General features: G+C 39.8%; 1 protein-coding gene across 1 annotated transcript; it reads right to left on the bottom strand.

Moving 5' to 3' along the window:
• Positions 1-17,249: 17,249 nt before the first annotated feature.
• Positions 17,250-18,901, bottom strand: LOC142163971 (uncharacterized). The gene is made up of 2 exons (XM_075221127.1): positions 18,722-18,901; positions 17,250-17,726 (listed from the first exon to the last, which is right to left on the bottom strand). The coding sequence occupies exons 1-2, from the start codon at positions 18,899-18,901 to the stop codon at positions 17,250-17,252; spliced, it is 657 nt and encodes a 218-aa protein (XP_075077228.1).
• Between the last annotated feature and the right edge of the window lie 4,555 nt (positions 18,902-23,456).

Raw genomic sequence — 23,456 nt, forward strand, 5'->3', positions numbered from 1 at the left:
AAGTGGCTGGCATCAATGCCACTCACCAAAGCACGTGTATATAAATCGTTGTGCCTGCACTCACTACTGGTATGCCATATTCTGGACGGGATGATCTTGTCCAAGCATTAATATAAAGCATATAAGGCCTGTTGCGACCTGCATCCCGATCCATAATAATTAATAAGCCAATAAGGCTCGTTGCGGCTCGCAACCTGCTCCAAAATAACACTCACAAATTCGGCTCTCAGGACTAACTCAGTCATCAATCTCTCTAGTCTCACAGGCTCACAAGTGGCATACTACTCAGCACAAACAATGATAACATGATGTAACAATAAATGATAACATAGACTAAGATATCATATGCAAATGAATAAACATGACTGAGTACATATTTGCAGTTTAAGAAAACATCTCAACAATAAACATAACCACAGTGGGTCTCAACAGAATAAGCACATAGCCTAAACATGATTTGTAACATGAATAACAACTCAAGTACTCTAACACATAGGAATTACATGGATAAAACAAGACTAGATAACTACACAGTACCACAAAAATCAACCGCATAATAATTACCACGGTGCACGCCCACACGCCCATCACCTAGCATGTGTGTCACCCCAACACCAACCATATAACATGTATTCCATGGATTCATACCCTCAGTACCAATATTAGAAGTGTTACTAACCTCAAAGTGCACAACTCAATGCTCCAACAAACCCTTGCCTCGCGATTCGGCCTCTGAACGACTCGAATCTAGTTACAAACAACTTAATATAATTAATACAAGCTATAGGAATCGATCCCATATGATGAAGCTAAATTCTTTAACCGAATTCAAAAAGTCAGCCCCGGGCCCATGCTTCGGAACCCAAAATAATTCACAAATTTCGAACACCTATTCAATAACGAGGCCAACCATGCCAAAGTCATCCTATTTCGACCATAAATCAAACCTCAAATCCTTAAATCTTACTCTCTAATACATAAACCACAAATCCCCCAAATTTTACCTCAAAACACATAATCTAGGTGGGAAAATCAATGGGGATTCAATATTAATGAGTAACAGTGATCATAAGTTGCTTACCTCATAATTATGGTGAAATCCCTCTCAAATATCGCCACTACCCGAGCTTCTAAAGTCCGAAAAGGAGAAAAATATCCAAATCATCGCTTTTAACATTCTGTCCAGCATTGTCGCTTCTGCAGGCTCACCGACCACATCTACGGCTCCGCTTTTGCGGAAATTCCTTTGTTACTGCAAAATTTCATTAACTTTCTCGACCAGCCGCTTCTGCTGCTGTCCATGGTCCGCTTTTGACACAACAACCTCCCCGTCCAAATCTGCTTATGCGACCACCTACCCGCATCTGCACGCTCGTAGGTGCGGAAAAAACCTCGCACCTGCGATCACTGCCCAACCTTGCCAACCTTTGCATCTGCGCCTTCTTGGCCGCTTCTGCGACTCCACACCTGAGGCCAAATCCTCGCACGTGCAGTTACACCAGATCTGCTGCCATCAGAAATTGCTTAAGTTTTATTATTACTCGGATTTCAATCTGAATCAAACACGAGGCCCCCAGGACCCCATCTAAACATACCAAAATATCCTAAAACATCATACGAACTCAGTTGAAGCCTCAAACGTATCAAACAATATAAAAAATACGAATCGCTCCCCAATTCAATCCTACTGAAACTAATGGATTTCCAAGTTCTACAATAGATGCCGAAACCTATCAAACCAAATCCGATTGACCTCAAATTTTGCACACAAGTCATAAATGACACAACGGACCTATTGAAACTCCAGGAAACAAAATCCGTGCCCGGTATCAACAAAGTCAACTCTCGGTCAAACTTCTCAACTTTTCAAACCTTCAGCTTTTCAACCAGTCAGCTCGTTACATTCTTCCCCTCTTAAACAAACTTTTGTCATCGAACGAGTCTAGAATCATACCTGGAGTATCAAATAGGTGTGAATAGCTACTACGCATCTCCCCCTCAGTCTCCCAAGTAGCCTCCTCGGCTGGCTGGCCTCTCTACTAAACTTTCACTGAAGTTATATTCTTTGATCTCAACTTTCAAACTTGCTGGTCAAAAATGGCCACCGACTCCACATCATAAGTCAAATCCCCATCTAACTGAACCGTTCTGAAATCTAGAACATGAGACGGATCACCATAAAACTTCTAGAGCATGAAAACATGAAACACTAGGTGAACACTCGATAGACTAGGTGGTAATGCAAGCTTGTAGGCCACCTCTCCAATCCTCTCAAGCACCTCAAAAGGGCCAATATACCGAGGGATCAACTTGCCCTTCTTTCCGAACCTCATCACACCCTTCATGGACGATACTCAGAGCAATACCTTCTCTCCCACCATATATGCAATATCACAAACCTTTCAATCAGTGTAACTCTTCTGTCTAGACTGTGTCGTGCGAACCCGATCCTGAATCAACTTGACCTTTTCCAAGGCATCCTAAACAAGATCCATTCCCAACAACCTGGCCTCCCCCGGCACAAACCACCCAACTGGAGATCGAAACGGCCTCCTATATAAAGCCTCAAAAGGAGCCATCTGAATACTCGATTGGTAGTTGTTGTTATAGGTAAACTCTATAAGAAATAGAAATTGAACCGAAGAACCCACGAAATCCATAACACAAGCGCGTAGCGTATCTTGCAATATCTGAATGGTGCGCTTGGACTATCCGTCCATCTGGGGTTGAAATGTTGTACTCAACTCAACCCATGTGCCTAACTCTCGTTGCACTGTTCTACAAAACTGCAATGTGAATTGTGTGCCCCTATTAGAAAAAATGGACACCGGCACACCATGAAGACAAAAACTCTTGCGGATATAGATTTCAACCAACCACTCTGAAGAATAGGTAGTCACGATCGGAATGAAATGTGCGGACTTAGTCAACTGGTCCACAATCACCCAAATAGCATAAAATTTCTTTAAAGTTCGTAGGAGTCCAACAACGACGTCTATAGTGATACGCTCCCATTGCCACTCAGGAATCTCAAGCCTCTAAAGAAAATTGCCCGACCTCTGATGCTCGTACTTTACCTGCTAACAGTTCAAACACTAAGCCACATACTCCACTATATCGTTCTTCATTCTTCTCCACTAATATTGCTGCTTGAAGTCCCAATACATTTTTGTGGCACCCGAATGAGTGGAATACCGCAAACTGTGGGCCTCCTCAAGAATCAACTCACGTAACCCATCCACATTAGGCACACAAATCCGACCCTGCATCCGCAACACCCCATCATTTCCAATAGAAACCTCCTTGGCATCACCGTGCTATATCGTATCCTTAAGAGAAAGCAAACGGGGGTCATCATACTGACGCTCTCTGATGCGCTCATATAAAGAACATAGAGAAACCACGCAAGCTAGAACCCGACTACACTCTGAAACATCCAACCTCCCGAACTGATTGGCCAAGGCCTAAACATCTGATGCTAGCGGTCTCTCACCAAGTGGAATATATGTAAGGCTACCCATACTCACTGACTTTCTACTCAAGGCATCGGACATCACATTGGCCATCCCAGGATGATACAAAATGGTAATATCATAGTCTTTTAACAACTCCAACCATCGCCACAGCCTCAAATTTAGATCCTTTTACTTGAAAAAGTGTTGTAGACTCCAATGATCTGTAAGTACATCACAAGACACGCCGTAGAGGTAATGCTTTCAAATCTTCAATGTATGAACATTGGTTGCTAACTCTAAATCATGAACGGGATAGTTCTTCCCGTGGGGCTTCAACTAGTGAAGCATAAGTAATCACCCTACCCTCATGCATCAAGACACACCCAATATCAATCCGAGAAGTGTCATAATACACCGTATATAAAGCCGATGCTGAAGGTAAAACTTGTACTGGAGTTGTGGTTAAGGTAGTTTTGAGCTTCTGGAAGCTCTCCTCAAATTCATCAGACCATATGAATGGGGCACCCTTCTGGGTCAATCTAGTCAAAGGTGCAGCAATGGACAAGAAACCCTCCACAGAACGACGATAATATCCTGCCAAGCTAAGAAAACTCTGAATCTCAGTAGTGGAAGATGGTCTGGGCCAACTCTGAACTGCCTCGATCTTCTTATGATCAACCTTTATCCCTCACTGCATATCATGTGTCCCAAGAACGCCACAGAATCAAGACAGAGCTCACACTTGGAGAATTTAGAATAAACCTTCTTCTCCCTCAACGTCTGTAATACAATCCTCAGATGCTGCACATGCTCCTTCTGGCTATGTGAGTGCACCATAATATTATCATTAAATACTATGATAAAAGAATCAAGATATGGCTGGAATACACTGTTTATCAAATGCATAAATATTGCTGGGGCATTGGTCAGACCAAAAGACATCGCGAGGAACTCGTAGTGATTGTAGAGGGTCTTGAATACCGTCATCAGGATATCAGAATCCTGAATCTTCAACTAGTGACACCTAGACCTCAAATCAATCTAAGAGAACACTTTCGCACCCTGAAGCTGGTCAAATAAGTCATCAATGCAAGACACTTGGTACTTGTTCTGAATTATAACTTTGTTTAACTGCCTATAATCAATGCACATCCACATAGTACCATTATTCTACTTCTCAAACAGAACTGGTGCACCCCAAGGTGACACACTAGGCCTAGTGAACCCTTTATCGAGAAGCTCTTGAAGTTTCTCTTTCAATTCCTTAAACTCTACTAGCACCACATGATACAGAGGTATAGAATGAGCTGAGTGCCCGACACCAACTCAATACCAAAATCAATATTCCTGTCGGGTGGCATGCCTGGCAGGTTTGTGACGAGTGCAAAACACACACTTAATTTATGCCCGATAATCAAAGATAGTATAGTATAATATCGTATCCACATGGATTGGATTTAAACAATATTCTTGTATTTTCTAGCTAGATTTCTATTCAGGAGGATCAACAGTTGAGATTTATATGAGTAATAACTAAAATTAACTAAGAATCTAAAGGTATTGACTAGTGACTATCAAGACAAAGGCGAAGCAAACAAAGTTATCAGCGGGAGAAGATAGGGTTTTGATAGATAGGTGCAAGATAGTTATTCGGGATATATATCTAGACAATTCACTTCTAATGTTCAAGTGAGTCTCTCGAATTCACTCAATTATTAGTTCAAACGTTAAGTAGAAACTCCTCTCTCGATTAAGTCTTAACCTCACGAGATGAACCAATTTAAGCACTGTGAAGATATGCAAGAATGCATAGTGGATTGGTCTTTAGGAAAACCTCTTTCGATTATTCTCCTAACTAGGTTTAATCAATGATTAAACTTGCCTCTTTCGATTATTTAGAAGAATCTATGAACTCAACCAACAAAATAATGCAAAGATATCACAAGTTATGCCTCTTTAGATTACATGAACTAGTGAATATAGATGCAATAATTAAATCATCCAAAACGTTTCTATACATAAAACAACAACAACAACAACAACAATCCAATATAATCCCACTAGTGGGGTCTGGGAAGGGTAGTGTGTACGCAGACCTTACCCCTACCATATTGTAGAGAGGCTAATTCCAATAGACCCTCAGCATCCTTCCCTCTAAGAACTCTCCACCTTGCTCTTGGGGTTACTCGAACTCACAACCTCTTGGTTGGAAGTGGAGGTTGCTTACCATCAGAGCAACCCCTCTTGTCTTGAAACTAGAGTTATAATCCACAAACAATCATCAATACACTAAATCCATCGAACCCTAAAGGCAACTACTCCATAGATATGGAGAAATTCATCACAAATATAATTAAATTATAGGAAAACATAAATTCGATCCAAACTACGGTCTTGACTGAGAAAGAAATGATATAATCCTTGTGCTTATGTTCTTCCAACTCTTCCATAGCTTTATTCGGTCGAACGTATGTCAAAAGTACAGAAAATAACGTTTCCATGTATTTATACCAAGTAGGGTCGGGCTAGATGAAATCAACCTTTCTTAGCCGAAGTAGGATTTTCACTCTGTAAAACTTGCAGAGGTGCGCCGCATGGGGCGACACGCCATGCAAGGCATTAGTAGAGAACATCAGGGGGCTACACAATTGACAACATGCTGGATTTGTACAGCCGCAGCGCACCACGCGTCGCCCCACACACCGCGGCATTGCACATTTCTCATAGTACGACTCTGAGCTTCATTTTTGACGTCCAAACGTGGTCCTCGACCCCAAAACATGATCCCAGATTAATCCCTTGAGCTTTTACTCAAACTAAAAATATCCAAATAGCTCGAATTAGCTCCACAATATCTACATAGTTAAGAATAACTCCTACAAGGCATAAAACCCACAATAAGTGTAAAAAACTACCAATTAAAGCTCAACACAAGTAAAGTGTAGTGAATTAGAGTGCAATAAGAGACTAAAACACGTAATTATAGCCTACCATCAGTCTATAGGAAATACATCCGGAAAGCCTCGCACTACTGGAACGGAATCAATGGTAGGAGTATCAACACCAACACAAAGGCCAAATATGCCAGAGATCTCTTCCCAAGCATCCGTTGGGCCTTCAAATGTGAAATCACTCTACTAGGAACATAGTCCTGAGAACCTCTCCACTTAATCCTAAGAAATCCCGGCATCGCCAATAGGATAACCAATCCATTCCAAGAATCACGTCAAAATAAATCATGATAAGCATTAAGAGATCAACTCTTGTCTCCAACCCCCAATATTCACTACACACAACCAATACACGTGGTCCACAATAATATAATCACCCACCAGCGTAGATACATGAACATGTGTAACTAAGGAATCATGGGGAATATCCAAATAACGAGCAAAGTACGATGATACATATGAATAAGTGGAATTAGGGTCAAATAATATAGAAGCATCCCTGTGGCACACTGGAGAAATACATGTGATAACTGCATTTGAAGCAACGACCTTTGGACTTGAAGGACCTTTGAAGTAACGACCTTTCGACCTGAGTCTCACCCGAGTTGGCTGAGCGGGTGGTGAAGTAAGTAGTGCAGAATTCATAGCCTGACCTCTCTGCTGAACTGGACCTCCCATAAGAGGGGGACAATAACTTCTCACATTCCCCAATGCTCCACAATAGAAGAAACCTTGATCCGACAATGGCAACGGGGATCGAATCGGACCCCGAGAACCAGAATAATAACTAGAAGAACCTAGTACAAATGAACCCTGGATTGGTGGAGCACGAGATGAACTTTGAGCTAGGAGGGAGCTAAAATATGGATGATCTGAACGAGCACTGTATGAACCATGGCTAGCTGATGCACTTCGATGAGCCTGACGAGCCATCTTAGCAGGCCTATAAGGACGGCTCTACTGTGGTGGGACTATCCTCCTAATGAGGCACTGTTGAAACCACCCAAACCACGAGGCCACTTGGACTCTCTCTCCTTACGCTCCTGACTATGAACCAACTCTAGGTGTCTAGCAATATTAACCACCTCATCAAATTTCACACCCGTCGTAATCTCCCGAGTCATGATGCAACGCAGTCCATAGTTGAGGCCATCAATGAACCTCATAATACTCTACCTATCAATGGGAACCAACAATACCGCATGACGAGCAAACTCTGAAAACCTCATCTCATACTGGGTTATTGACATACCCTCTTGGCGTTACTGATCAAACTGCCTACACAACTCCTTGAAAGAGGGTGTAGATTTATTAAAGTCTTTAAAAGAATACTTATCTCTTATGATTGAAAGAGTATGTCTATAGTGTTTGTGTTTTTAAAAAAACCTTATGAGATATGGCTAAGTTATAAAATATTTTGTCTTTAAATGAATATGGCTATTTATATATAACTCTAGTAAAGTAAGAGTATTGTAAAGAAATGAGTCAAAGATATAACTTGGTTTTCAAATCTAATTTTCTAACATAGAAGGAATCATTAGAAGCCCTTTGGCTGGGCATCAACACTTGTTGTTTTTTTTGTAGAAAAATGGCGATTTAGGAGACAAATTTTCAAATTCCGTTTCTGGTTTATCTACTACAAAGTCTAATATTTCTTTTAATCTTATGCTTTTAGGGCTTGTCTAGATTATCCACATAATTCAAAGATATAAAATAAAGCATTCAATCAAATACGGTAAGTGTTATATACATGTGTAAAACAATAATAAACATAAATAAAGTAGTAGAGAAGAAGTAGTGAACTCTGGTTTGGGCTTGAAAAGAAGCAGGCCCAGCAGGTAGCAAGAACAGACAATAGCAACTTCCGACTCCGATATGCGCATGTATAGGACTTGGGCCTAAGTTCTTTGGGAATTCGAATTGTTACACATGTTCAATTGAGAAAAAGAAGGTCATTATATATTCTACTCAATGTACATAATTACACATGAAATAAACTAGTATGGGCCTAAGACAATTGATAACAATCAATAACAATCCAGAATATGAGAACTAGTGTGGAGTCATAGATGGTAAAGGGGTTCACAATGAAAGCCATTGTTTTCATTAAACAATAAACCTAAAAAGGATTAATAAATATCAATAGACTAGAGGCTAAGGGCAGAATTCCATTCATGGCCAAGGTACTCGTTGGATCACTAGCATATCAAAGTTCCATGGGTTCTCGAGGCCCAGGGCAGTGCTTGTGTTAGAGAGAGTAGCTCAACCAAGAACTAAAATCTACTCCCAAATACCCCTGACTACTAACACTTACTCTTCCCTACATGTTTGAGTGCTAATTAGGTACTCAATGTAGATCCCTATACCATAGTGATACCATACCACTGAAATATATACATTTCTCATAACATCTATACAAAATACCACAAGATCATAATACATCCAATTTCACATTGTTTTAATAACAAGTCAAACCTAAGTATATGATTATAACATGTTAGGCATTCTAAAAGAAATTAACTGCAGACAAACAAAAACAAGATAATTTAGTAGATTACTTTTAGAAACCTGAATAACTGAATCACATGTCTTAAGAGTAGAGTAAATGCATGGTTCAAACCTACAAAAGTCCCTCGGAATAGATACAGTCTCTTAACAACCTTCAATTAGATTTGTCAAGGATTGGTTTAACTAAGTCTTATCTGCTAGCATACACACAAGTTAACAATTTAAATTGAAACTTCTAAAGAGTATTAACAAATATGCAGGTTAACAACATCAATTAACACTTCTACAGAGTATTAACAGAGGTATAGGCTAACAATCCTATTTTATTCTAAAGCAAATAGCATGATTACTTCTTTATAAAAGCTTTTAGCTTTATACTAATCTCATTGGAGAATAAAGCATGTATTATACTTAAACAGTAGCAATAGAAGATTTACCTCAGGTTCATAGGTTAGACCTAATTCATTTAAGTGAGCTTAGTGAAGATTTTAAGGACAATATAGATATGTATATGATTATGAAAGACAAGAATATGTATTGAAGAACAAGATGAGTTTAGGGTATCTAAGAGAATACCCAAATTGGACGTTTAACCGGGGTCACATCATTACAAACATGAATAGAGTGTTGTGATCAGGAAATCAGGCTAACAGTGTCACTGCATGAGTTTCAGAAAAGGGGTAGGGGTATCATTGCATTAAGGATCTGTTATGCAAATAAAGTGTGGGGTTTCAGATATAGTGAAGCTTAATTCCAATACTTTAGCACAACAAATGAAATATCATAATATGAACACATCTTAACCAAACCTCATAGCTTCAGTTAAGTTTATGGCAATTATCAGAATACACACAAAGGTGATACAAGAATCCAATAAGCTTAGGACATGTTTATATAGTGTTATCAAACAATCATGAGTTTAATCAGATGATCAATGACCTTCTAAAAATTAACAGAATCACAGAGGCATGCCAGAAAAGAGAGATTGGTTAAAATGTTATGAACTGTTGTTCCTAAACTAAGGTGACAATCTTATCTTCACTACTAAACAAGTTCATATTCACTTTAGTCTAGTTTATCAGGTGAATCACTATAAAATGCAAATAATATCCAAGAAAGATTAGTATAGTAGTCATGGTAGTTCCAATAGAACATCAAGGAGGTTGGAAGCTAGCTATTAGAATTGTTTGAGAGTTGTTTAGTTATTTTCAAAGCTTAACAATGGATATGGGTTATGAGATGTTCATTAGGACCAATACACAATTCTCATTTCAACAACTTAAGGAAACTTATGATTCCAGAATCCATTTATAAGCCATATGTCATTGACAAACACACAAAACAATCAACCATAGATTCTCAATAATGCCATTAAGTAAAAGATAACATAACAAGTCATGCTTAAGAATTCAAACGATTAAAAGGAAGTATAAAATTGAGGTTTTACTGACCTTTTTTAGGGAAACAAACCAAACAAAGGACTTAATTTAGCCGTTTAGGAATCCAAGACTCAGACTCCAATCAGTGAGTAGCTCAGAACCAGAAAAGAAAGGAATCATAAATCGAGTGAGAAGTTAACCTCCATTGAAAAGATCCTAAACACTATGTATTAATTCTTTCAAATTGTTAGGTGTTGTTGGTGATGTTGGGTAAGAGCATTAAAGGCTCCTATTTATTGTGGCCATTGAAGCCTTAGGATTCCAGTATATTCAAGTTAGATAGTGGAAGATGATGAAGGGTGGATGATGATAGCAAGGCAGGTGAATCAGAGAAAAACAGAGGAAGGATAATCATCAAGGAAATTTACCTTGAAACAAGGATCAAAGATTTGATCGTTGAGAGTGAGGATCCATCGATCAAAGCTCCATGTCTAGAGGTCATTGCGTTTGACCTCCGGATAACAAATGATGATGATGAATCTGGAGATATCAACCATACATGCTTCGATTTGAAAGAACGAGTGAGAAAATCAGACGAATCAAGTTTCATCTTTTAGGACTAGGGTTTCAAATTGGGCTTTTGAATTTAATGATGAATGGGGAAAGAATCAGGCGCAATTCACAGATATAGGAGACAAATTGATTGTTGTAAGATTCGAAGTTGTGACCTTGCACCGATTTGTGAAAGGTTTCATAATTGATGGGCATGGAGGGTTTGAGAGAATAGATAGGGAAAGAGGAAAGCGGGGCGGCCGATCAACGTGGTAAATGATTAGAGTTAGAGGTCTGGTCTCTAAGTTAAAAATGCAAGACAGAGTCTGGGCCGCTGGATCATTTGATCAACGACCCTGATAATTGAGGTCTTAATGTTTTAAAGAAAAGGTTATTAGGAAACAATGGGGTCCGTTTGATCGGGTCTGTTAGATATGTATGATCAAACAGTTGAGATAATATCTGGCGTGGGGTTAAAAATAAAGGGAAAAATAGGATTAAATGTGGACCGTCAATGATTTAGATCGATGACCCAGATCAAATGTGTTTCTTTTGTGAGTGTGTGGATGGGTGACGTGGCATGATCTTATTGGACAAGAAGAGGCAACACGGATTGCCAAGGTGGAGACGAGGGAATTTGACATGGGTCAGATTTGGCTTTGGGCTTGCTAATTTGGGCCAAAATAATTTAAATGGTAACCATATTTAAAGAATTACAACTATATCCTTATAGCCTTTTAACCTTTTTGAAATCAATTTAAGTAAACTTATTTATTTTCACTAAAATGTAGAAAAAGTTATAACTATAGTATATGCTACAAATTATTGTAATTAATTATTTGTAAAATACTTTGTCTTCTAAATTATGACACTAATTTTGAATTATTAACATAGTAGTCTAATTAATTAAAAATTAAGGACTAATTCATTAAATAAATTATAAAGCCTATGTGTTGTATATAAAATTTATTTAAGTAATATTAAAATAGTAAGTATGATATACTTGTAATTACATAATACTAAATCATTAATTTCAACACTATTAATACTTAATTAATTTTGTAAAATAGGTATTTTTGCTTGAAAATAATTTCAAAGCATTCATTGCAAATTATTAACTATAAATAATTTAATTTTAAAAGGGAGTGTCAAAATTGTCCATCCACAGCTACCCCTCTTTGATCGTTGACGATAAAAGCGTTTGCGGACAAAGATATTCAACCAAGGCCAATTTTATCCCGACTTTAGGCATGCCTTGCATGAATGTCTTTTAGATTAAGGAAGATTATGAGTTGTAGGGTTATGGGTTAAGAAGGATTCCAGGAAGATTTTTGGGGTGTTCGGGCCGAATTATGGCTTTGAATTACTTACAAACCTCGAGCTTAATGAGGATCTGGCCTCATGTAGTTTTGTAGTGAAGATTTTGGGGAAGAGATGCTCTCATGAATTCTCCCAGAATCATATTATGACGATATCGTGAGATGGAAGACTTGGTACCCAATATATCTTTGAGTTGCAGCTTGATTTGAAGAATAAGAGTTCCACTGATCGTATTTGAGTTTGAGCTCGGATCCTTGGCCTGCTTATGAGTTTGATGTCCCTCATAGCGTTGTAGCTTGGTTTGATGCTTAGAAGGAGTTCCACGTTGCGATCTTTGTTCCTGCAAAAAGAATGAAATACACACATACCAAGATATTGGAATGCAGAATATACTAAGATGAAATATAAATGATGCAAGAATGATGATGCCTAGCTGCCGGCTAGCCGCTATTTGGTATTGGGATGATGAGATACTTGAATTTATACTAGATTGTTAGCCGGGCTGTGTACCATCCCACAGCTGTCAGAGAATTAAGTCTCCTCATGTTGGGAGTATCTCCGCGCGATGGGAGTAGTTGAATTGTAATGTATATGCATCCCCGCTTACTGGGTGAAGTTGCATTCAAATGTAAAGTATCTCCGCGTGATGGGAGTGATTGAACTAAAATGTAAAGTATCTCCACACGATGGGAGTTTCTGACTTAAAAAATGCAATCATGCATGTAAGCTGCATGAGCAAAATGTCAAAACGTTCGAGATAAAATAAAGAAATGAGGAGCATGCCCAAGAGGCACTCTTCACTAAAAAACTAAATCATGGACGTCACTTGGCAGAATGTTGGTGATGAGGTTTGCAGCTATCTATTCTTATCTCCGATGTGGCAGAGCGGCGGTATGGATCACTCATCTTGGCAAAGCGAACAATTTGCTATATACAAGGATTTGATTGGCGAAGCCGAGGTTCGACTAGACAGTTTGCAATATACAATATGCTTCTTCTAAGTCAACAACCTGTTTCCAAGATACATGCACAAATCTGAGAGTTAGTTTTTAGTTATATAAGGAAAAATTGAATAAGGAAAAAATGGTGATAATTATGAGGGAGTGGCGGAACCGTCATTGCCTCAGTGTGTTCCAGCACTTCTTTATGTCATGTTGGCCCTGAATTAGAAGAAATATTCTTAGCAGGGGGTGTTGGTTTGTGTTGACCATCGTCCTGCCTTTGCCCCGGTCCCGATGAGGTTACGCCATGAAGTTTGGTAGGTGGAGCGAATTATGATATCTTTAGAAAATATTTTGGATGTCATCTTTCCGGATTATGACATGTTTCAGAAGTTCCTCAAATATGAGCGTTGTTTCTTGATGAATCTATCCTATTGATGTCTATCCCCCATGATGCTTATGACGATGTGGATTCTTGCTGTTTTACTAGGGTTATGACCAAACCCTTTCAGGTTTTACTAGGGTTATGACCAAACCCTTTCAGGTTGCCTACATATCTGAAATGGAATAAGGTATGAACATAGCGCGTGGGTAATGGTAAAGAAAATAAGATGAAGATGACCGAGCCTAACTCAGACAGTCTACATATCCAAATAGAATTAGGTCAAAACGTAGTCCGATTACCACAGATGCAAAATGATGAGATTGAAAATGAAGTGGCTGAGTATGACTCTGACTGCCTACGTATCCAAAATGGAATCAGGCCATAACGTAATTCAATTACAAAAGATGGCTGAATCCAATGAGGATTGCCTACGTATTCCTTCACAAGAAAATCAAGTAGTGGCGTAGTTCCGATTACATACAAGATGATATTTGGATCTCCTATTACAAAAGAGGGGGGGGGGGAGAGAAAAAATTAACATTATGTCGGTTGCCTACGTATCCCTCCATGGGAAGTCAGGTTGAGCGTAGTTCAGTTCAACCAAAACCTAACTCTATTGTCTTCAAACATAACATCTTTTGATTGCATCCGCATTGATAGGGTTTGTGTTGATTCTTTCATCTATCTCTGCCAAGATCAAAGCTCCCCCCGATAACACTCAGTGAACCACGCAAGTAATTTGCCAATTTTGTGCGAACCTTCCTTTGGCCTCATCATGATGAGGGGAATATTTTCTTCAAAACCAACTACCCTGATATGAACTGGCGAGGCTTCACCATTTTGTTGAGTGCATTGGCCGTCCTATTTTGATACAATTGACTATGGCATACCGCATCCATTCTCTTCTCGTCAATGAGCATGCGTTGCTCCTACCTGACTCGTATCCATTTTGTGTCGTCTAACATGGCTTCTTGAATGACTCTTAAAGATGGTATCTCGACCTCTGCGGGTATCACAACATCAATGCCGTATACTATCATGTATGGTGTTTCCCTAGTGGATGTCCACATTATTCTATGATAACCTAGTAAGGGGGAGGATAATTTCTCGTGCATTAGCTATGATTGTCCACTATCTTTAGTATAATACTTTTGATGTTTTTGTTGGACGCTTCAACTTCTCCATTCATTTGCGGTCTGTACGCTGTAAAGTTACGGTGGACAATTCATAACTTCTCGCAAATTTCTCTCATGAGATCAATGCTGAGATTTGCTGCATTGTCAGTGATGACTGAATTGGGTATCCCAAACCGACAAACTATGTTGTTACCGATGCAATTCGCTAGTACTTTCTTTGTGACGGCCTTGTATATAGATGCTTCGACCTATTTGGTGTTTTAGTCAATGGCTACCAAGATAAAATGGTGCCCAATTGATGCAACACACTCTATAGGTCCAATCGCATCCATGCCCCAAGCAGCAAATGACCAAGGCGAACACATTACTTTTACCTCTTTAGGCAGAACCCAGATAAAATCCGTGTGGATCTGGCACTGGTGACACTTATGCATATAAAAGATACTATCTATTTATATAGTTATCCAAAAGCATCCAGCTCTGTATTTTGTATTTGCTAAGGTGAAGCCATTCACATGGGGTCCACACGTTCCTTCATGTATTTCTTCTAGAGATCTAGTTGCTTCAACGACATCTACACATCTTAATAGAGTTAGGTTTGCCAGCCATTCACATGGGGTCCTCCTATAAAAGACTTCCCCGTTAAGGAAAAATTGATTTGCCAGCCTTCTGAGTGTTTGCTTCTTACTATTAATAGCATTCTCTGGATACTCTCTTATTTCAAGGAATCTTTTGATGTTGTTGTACCATGGATTATCATCTAGCTCTGTATTTATATGAAAACAGTACGCATGTTGAACCTTGATCTCTATCTTGATAGGGTCGATGTAATTTTTATCTGGATGCTGAATCATGGATGACAAGGTTGCAATGGCTTCGGCAAACCCATACTGGATCCTGGAAATGTGCTTGAACTCGATCTTTGTGAACTTCTTGCTTAGCTCCTACCATACAATGCATGTATGGTAGTATCATGACATTCTTGGTAGTCCATTCTGATTGAACTTGATATATCAATTGATCAAAAGATCTTTGATATTCATGTCAACCTCCATCCTGATCCCGATGATACATATTTTGTACTTGGCCATATTATTGGTGCAAGGGAACCTTATATTTGTTGATGCCGGGTAATGATGTCCTGATTCTGAAATTAGAATTTCCCCTATTCCTACTCCTTTGAAATTCGCCGATCTGTCGAAGAACATTCCCCACCCTATGTATGACTCTGTGATATCTTCTTCGGCGAACAACACCTCCTCATTTAGGAAGTACGTACCGAGTTTCTTATAATACTTGTCCATTGGATTCTCTGCAAGGTGATAAGTTAAGGTTCGTCCTTTGATGACCTTCTGCGTTATGTACATAGTGTCAAATTCACTGAGGAGAATCTGCCATTTGGCTAGTTTTCCTATAGGCATTATCTTCTAAAAGATATACTTGAGTGGGTCGATTCGGGATATGAGATGCGTGGTGTATGCTGACATGTAATGACTTAAGTTCTGGGCCATCCATGTCAAGGTACAACTAGTGCGCTGTATCAGATTTTATTTGGCCTCGCATGGTGTGAACTTCTTTCTTAAGGAACACATGACCTACTCCTTTCTTCCAGTATTATCATGTTGTTCCAAAACACATATAAATGCATTATCCAAAACCAACAGGTATAACAACATTGGCTTCTCGGGAGGAACCAACACTGGGTGATTTGACAAGTACTCCTTAATTATGTTGAAGGCTTTCTGACACCCTTATGTCCATTTTGTAGTGGCATCCTTCTTTAGTAGCTTGAAGATAGGTTCACAAATTATTGTGGACTGGGCGGTGAAACGACTGATGTAATTCATCCTACTAAGGAAACTCATTACATCCTCTTGCTGTTGGGTGGCGACAACTATTTTGATACAACAGACTATGACATACCGCATCCATTCTATTCTCTTCAATGACCATGAGTTGCTCATGCCTGACCCGTGTCCATTTTGTGTCGTCTAACATGGCTTCTTGAATGACTCTTAAAGATGGTATCTCGACCTTTGCGGGTATGACAGCTTCAGTGTCACAAACTAAAATGTATGGCGTTGCCCCAGTGGGTGTCCTCATGGTGCTCTGATAACCTAGTAAGGTGAAGGATAATTTCTCGTGCCATTGGCTATGATTGTCCACTATCTTTCGTGTAATACTTTTGATGTTTTTGTTGGACGCTTCAATTTCTCCATTCATTTGCGGTCTGTACGCTCTAGAGTTATGGTGGTCAATTCATAACTTATCACAAATTTATCCCATTAGTTCAATGCTGAGATTTGCTGCGTTGTGAGTGATGACTGAATCGGGTATCCCAAACTGACAAACTATGTTGTTACCGATGCAATCTGCCACTACTTTCTTTGTGACGGCCTTGTATGTAAATGCTTCGACCTATTTGGTGTAGTAGTCAATGGCTACCAAGATAAAACGGTGCCCAATTGATCCAACACACTCTATAGGTCCAATCGCGTCCATGCCCCAAGCGGCAAATGACCAAGGCGAACACATTACTTTTACCTCTTTAGGCGGAACCCAGATAAAATCCGCGTGGATCTGGCACTGGTGACACTTATGCATATAGAAGATACTATCGCTTTACATAGTCATCCAAAAGTATCCAGCTCTGTAATTTGTATTTGCTAAGGTGAAGCCATTCACATGGGGTCCACACGTTCCTGCATGTATTTCTTCTAGAGATCTAGTTGCTTCAACGACATCTACACATCTTAACAGACCCAAGTATGGGGTCCTCCTATAAAAGACTTCCCCGTTAAGGAAAAATTGATTTGCCAGCCTTCTGAGTGTTTGCTTCTTACGATTAGTAGCATTCTCTGGATACTCTCTTATTTCAAGGAATCTTTTGATGTTGTTGTACCATGGCTTATCATCTAGCTTTGTATCTATATGAAAACAGTAGGCATGTTGAAACTTGATCTCTATCTTGATAGGGTCTATGTAATTTTTAACTGGATGCTGAATCATTGATGAGAAGGTTGCAATGGCTTCAGCAAACCCATTCTGGATCCCGGGAATGTGCTTGAACTCGATCTTTGTGAACTTCTTGCTTAGCTCCTACCATACAGTGCATGTATGGTAGGATCCTGACATTCTTGATAGTCCATTCTGATTGAACTTGATATATCAATTGATCAGAGTCCCCTGTGACCAAAAGATCCTTGATATTTATGTCAACCTCCATCCTGATCCCGAGGATACATGTTTCGTACTCGGCCATATTATTGGTGCAAGGGAACCTTATCTTTGATGATGCCGGGTAATGCTGTCTTGATTCCGAAACTAGAATTGCCCCTATTTGTACTCCTTTCAAATTCGCCGCTCCGTCGAAGAACATTCTCCACCTTGGGTATCACTCTGTGATATTTTCTTCGGCGAACAACACCTCCTCATCTAGTAAGTACGTATTGAGTTGCTTATAATATTTATCAACTGGATTCTCTGCAAGGTGATAGGCTAAGGCTTGTCCTTTGATGACCTTCTGCGTTATGTACACAATGTCAAATTCGCCAAGGAGAATCAGCCATTTGGTTAGTTTTCCTGTAGGCATTATCTTCTAAAAGATATATTTGAACGGGACGAGCCAGGATATGAGATGCGTGGTGTATACTGACATGTAATGCCTCAATTTATGGGTGATCCAATTCAAGGTACAGCAAGTGCGATGTATCAGATAGTATTTGGCCTCACATGGTGTAAACCTCTTACGTAAGTAAAACATGACCTGCTCCTTTCTTTCGGTCTCATCATGTTGTCCTAAAACACATATAAATGCATTATCCAAAACCAACAGGTATAACAACATTTGCTTCTCGGGAGGAACCAACACTGGGTGATTTGACAAGTACTCCTTAATTATGTTGAAGGCTTTCTGACACTCTTCTGTCCATTTTGTAGTGGCATCCTTCTTTAGTAGCTTGAAGATAGGTTCACAAATTATTGTGGACTGGGCGATGAAACGACTGATGTAATTCATCCTACTAAGGAAACTCATTACATCCTCTTACTCTTGGGCGGCGACAACTATTTTGATACAATTGACTATGACATACCGCATCCATTCTATTCTCTTCAATGACCATGAGTTGCTCATTCCTGACCCGTGTCCATTTTGTGTCGTCTAACATGGCTTCTTGAATGACTCTTAAAGATGGTATCTCGAACTTTGCGGGTATGACAGCTTCAGTGTCATATACTAACATGTATGGCGTTTCCCCAGTGGGTCTCCTCATGGTGCTCTGATAACCTAGTAAGGTGAAGGATAATTTCTCGTGCCATTGGCTATGATTGTCCACTATCTTTCGTGTAATACTTTTGATGTTTTTGTTGGACGATCAATTGCTCCATTCATTTGCGGTCTGTACACTCTAGAGTTACGGTGGACAATTCATAACTTATCACAAATTTATCCCATGAGATCAATGCTGAGATTTGCTGCGTTGTCAGTGATGACTGAATCGGGTATCCCAAACCGACAAACTATGTTGTTACCGATGCAATCCGCCACTACTTTCTTTGTGTCGGCCTTGTATGTAGATTCTTTGACCTATTTGGTGTTGTAGTCAATGGCTACCAAGATAAAACGGTGCCCAATTGATGCAACACACTCTATGGGTCCAATCGCGTCCATGCCCCAAGCGGCAAATGACCAAGGCGAACACATTACTTTTACCTCTTTAGGCGGAACCCAGATAAAATCCGCGTGGATCTGGCACTGGTGACACTTATGCATATAGAAGATACTATCGCTTTACATAGTCATCCAAAAGTATCCAGCTCTGTAATTTGTATTTGCTAAGGTGAAGCCATTCACATGGGGTCCACACGTTCCTGCATGTATTTCTTCTAGAGATCTAGTTGCTTCAACGACATCTACACATCTTAACAGACCCAAGTATGGGGTCCTCCTATAAAAGACTTCCTCATTAAGGAAAAATTGATTTTCCAGCCTTCTGAGTGTTTGCTTCTTACTATTAGTAGCATTCCCTGGATACTCTCTTATTTCAAGGAATCTTTTGATGTTGTTGTACCATGGCTTATCATCTAGCTTTGTATCTATATGAAAAGAGTAGGCATGTTGAAATTTGATCTCTATCTTGATAGGGTCTATGTAATTTTTATCTAGATGCTAAATCATGGATGAGAAGGTTGCAATGGCTTTAGCAAACCAATTCTAGATCCCGGGAATGTGCTTGAACTCGATCTTTGTGAACTTCTTGCTTAGCTCCTACCATATAGTGCATGTATGGTAGGATATTGACATTCTTGATAGTCCATTCTGATTGAACTTGATATATCAATTGATCAGAGTCCCCTATTCGTACTCCTTTGAAATTCGCCGCTCCGTCGAAGAACATTCTCCACCTTAGGTATCACTCTGTGATATCATCTTCGGCGAACAACACCTCCTCATCTAGTAAGTACGTATTGAGTTTCTTATAATATTTATCCACTGGATTCTCTGCAAGGTGATAGGCTAAGGCTTGTCCTTTGATGACCTTCTGCGTTATGTACATAATGTCAAATTCGCCAAGGAGAATCAGCCATTTGGCTAGTTTTCCTGTAGGCATTATCTTCTAAAAGAGATACTTGAACGGGAAGAGCCAGGATATGAGATGCGTGGTGTATACTGACATGTAATGCCTCAATTTATGGGTGATCCAATTCAAGGTACAGCAAGTGCGATGTATCAGATAGTATTTGGCCTCACATAGTGTGAACCTCTTACTTAAGTAAAACATGACCTGCTTCATTCTTTTGGTCTCATCATGTTGTCCCAACACGCATCTAAATGCATTATCCAAAACTGACAGGTATAACAATAGCGGCTTCTCGGGCTCGGGAGGAACCAACACTGAGTGATTTGACAAGTACTCCTTAATTATGTTGAAGGATTTCTGACACACTTCTGTCCATTTTGTAGTGGCATCCTTCTTTAGTAGCTTAAACATAGGTTCACAAATTATTTTGGACTGGGCGATGAAAAGACTAATGTAATTCAGCCTACCAAGGAAACGCATTACAACCTCTTGCACTTGGGCTACGACAACTCTTGAATGGCTTTGATCTTTGAAGGATCCAGTTCTATCCATTTCCTGCTTACGATGAATACTAGCAATTTTCTATTTGGGACTCTGAATGCGCATTTTGTAGGATTCAACTTCAACTATACCTCCGCAATCATTCGAAAAACATCTTCAGGTCGTCCAATTGTTCTGAACTCTTTTGATATATGATGATGACGTCATCCATACATACCTCATTCTCATTATGAATCATGTAGTGAAAGAGGTTTGTCATGGACCTCATGTAAGTAGCGTCAACATTTTTTAGGCTGAATTGCAAGACTCTGTAGCAGTAAACTCTCCAAGGCATAGTGAACGACGTCGTTTCTGCATATTCTTCATGCATCAGGATCTGATGGTATCCAACAAAACAATCCATGAATGACTACAGCTCATGCTTTGCACAGTTGTCGTTGCGGATATGAATGTTTGGTAAAGGGAAATCATCTTTCGGGTTGGCCTTGTTAAGATCTCGATAATACACACATATCCTGATCTTCCCATCCTTCTTTGGTACCAGGACGATATTTTCCAACCATGTTGCATAATTGGTGACCCTCACTATGTTCGCTTCTATTTTCTTGGTTGCTTCTTCTTATATCCTCAAAATCAAACCTGGTTTGAACTTTCTGGGTTTTTGTTTGACTGGTGGTCTAGCAGTATCGGTAGGCAATCGATGCGAAACAATTTCAGTGCTTAACCCAGGAATATCATCATACGACCATGCGAACACATCGATGTATTGTCGGAAGAGCTCGACCAATTCTTCTTTATGCTCTACTTCCAGATGGATGCTGATTCTTGTTTCTTTCACATCTTCATCATTTCCCAGGTTGACCACTTCTGTCTCCTCAAGGTTAGGTTTTTCTATCTTTTCAGCTGTTTGATTTCTTGTGGGAGATTATCTGACATCATGCTTTCATCATATTCTTCGTAATCTGGATTGCTTTGTTCGAGGGTTTCGTTACATATCATTATCGTGGAATGCTATGTGTTTATCATTTTGATTACTAAAAAGAAAAACTAAGTATAAATGAAATGATAAATAATTTTTCAATAATTTTAAGAAAGCATTTATTTTTATTTCATCAAAAGAGGAACGTCTAAGTGTTCAAAGAGGTGAATGACAAAAGGGTACAAACACGATTCAAGCCTCAATTAACCGTGTGCTCTTTTCAAAACTTTTACAATTCCATACTACTAAGACTCCCGTCGAACCAAAGACGGGATGTCAGTCCATTTCTGCAAGTCCTCTCCTGGTTCGGCATTCCGTATGGTCGGTGTATTGATATCAATTTTATCATAGCATTCCTCAATCATGGTCACAAACAAACTTTCCATTCCATCGACAATGTCATCCTCTGGTGTTGAGCTCTAACCTGTACCTGAAACACATTCTGGCACAAAAGCTTTCTTCCCAAAGCCACCAGTACAAGTCTTTCCAGTGTGGGGCTGATATGTCGACTCTACATTTCTGCCCACTCGGCTCAATTGACTCTGTTATCCCGTCTGATCGGGCTCCCAACCCGGTTCCTGGTTTGTATCCGTACTTCATCATTTCTCTCATTGCCATCTTTGACCTATATGGTGACTGCATTCCCTGATTTTTATCGGTCTCTTCTATTTTCATGGTCTACATGATCTCAACTCTATGGAAAGCGACCCCATCTAATCTTTCTATGAATGGAACTGCATGTTACAGATAAGCTGATTGGCTCCATTCGGGGTCGATTACAATCTCTTGCCCACTCAGACTTCATGCACTGGTGTAGGGTATATGGGACTACACCAGTGTATCCAAGGTCTTCCTAGCAACAGGTTGTATGAAGATGAAATATCCATCACTTGGAATAGTATGGGAAACTCAACTGGTCCAATTTGCAGAGCCAAATGTATTTCTCCAATGACGTCCTTCTGTGACCTGTCGAAAGCTCTTACCCTCACATGACTTTCTTTTACTTCTCTCAGATGGATACCAAACTCTCATAGGGTAGAGAGACGGAAGATATTGACTCCGATCCTCCATCAACAAGTACACGGGACACCACCTTATCTCCATATTTGACAGTGATGTGTAAACCTTTATTGTGACCCACACCCTCTATAGGAAGTTCATCTTTCCGGAAAGTGATCATATTTTCTTCTACCATCTTCCTGATGGTTGCTTCCAGCGCCTCGCTAGTAGTGTTGCTCGGCACGTTCACCCCACTTAACACTTTCATCAGGGCGTCTTTGTGACTTTCAGAACTCATCAGCAGATCCATGATTGATATTTGCGTTGGGGTTTTCTTCAGTTGTTCCTCCATGGAGTATTCTTTCGTTAACATCCTCTTCCATAATTTTGCAGACTCCGGATCTGTTATATTCCTTCTTTTAATCTATTCTCTTCCTGAATTCCCTCGGTTTACATCCTCAAGAGTGTAACCCCCCTGACCTAGTCATTCTATGAGCCGCCGCAGAATCCATTATCTTGGCTTTCTCTTTCTGTTGATATGTGCACGCGATCACTGTAGAAGCAGTGGACAGTTGCTGGTCAGTTTGGACCATCACTGTAGGTTTTAATTGTACTATGATCACTGGAGTACTTCGAGGTGGGATCCTTGCGGCCTCCGCTTTCCCTATTCTGATGATGGTTCCTTTCAAGTCATAATCTTCATCCAGGGTTGTCACGACCCAAATCCTAACCTGCTGTGATGGCTCTTATCGATAGTACTAGGCAAGC

Source organism: Nicotiana tabacum, chromosome 9, assembly GCF_000715075.1.
Source record: "Nicotiana tabacum cultivar K326 chromosome 9, ASM71507v2, whole genome shotgun sequence".
Lineage (NCBI taxonomy): Eukaryota > Viridiplantae > Streptophyta > Magnoliopsida > Solanales > Solanaceae > Nicotiana > Nicotiana tabacum.

What these genes read in the sequence shown, in the direction of transcription:
- LOC142163971 (XM_075221127.1), bottom strand. Translation starts at nt 18,901, where the DNA reads ATGAGGAGACCCACTGGGGAAACGCCATACATGTTAGTATATGACACT. An exon ending in AAGAGAATAGAATGGATGCG is followed by an intron (nt 17,727 to 18,721) that starts GTATGTCATAGT and finishes ACTGTATGGTAG; the next exon opens with GAGCTAAGCAAGAAGTTCAC.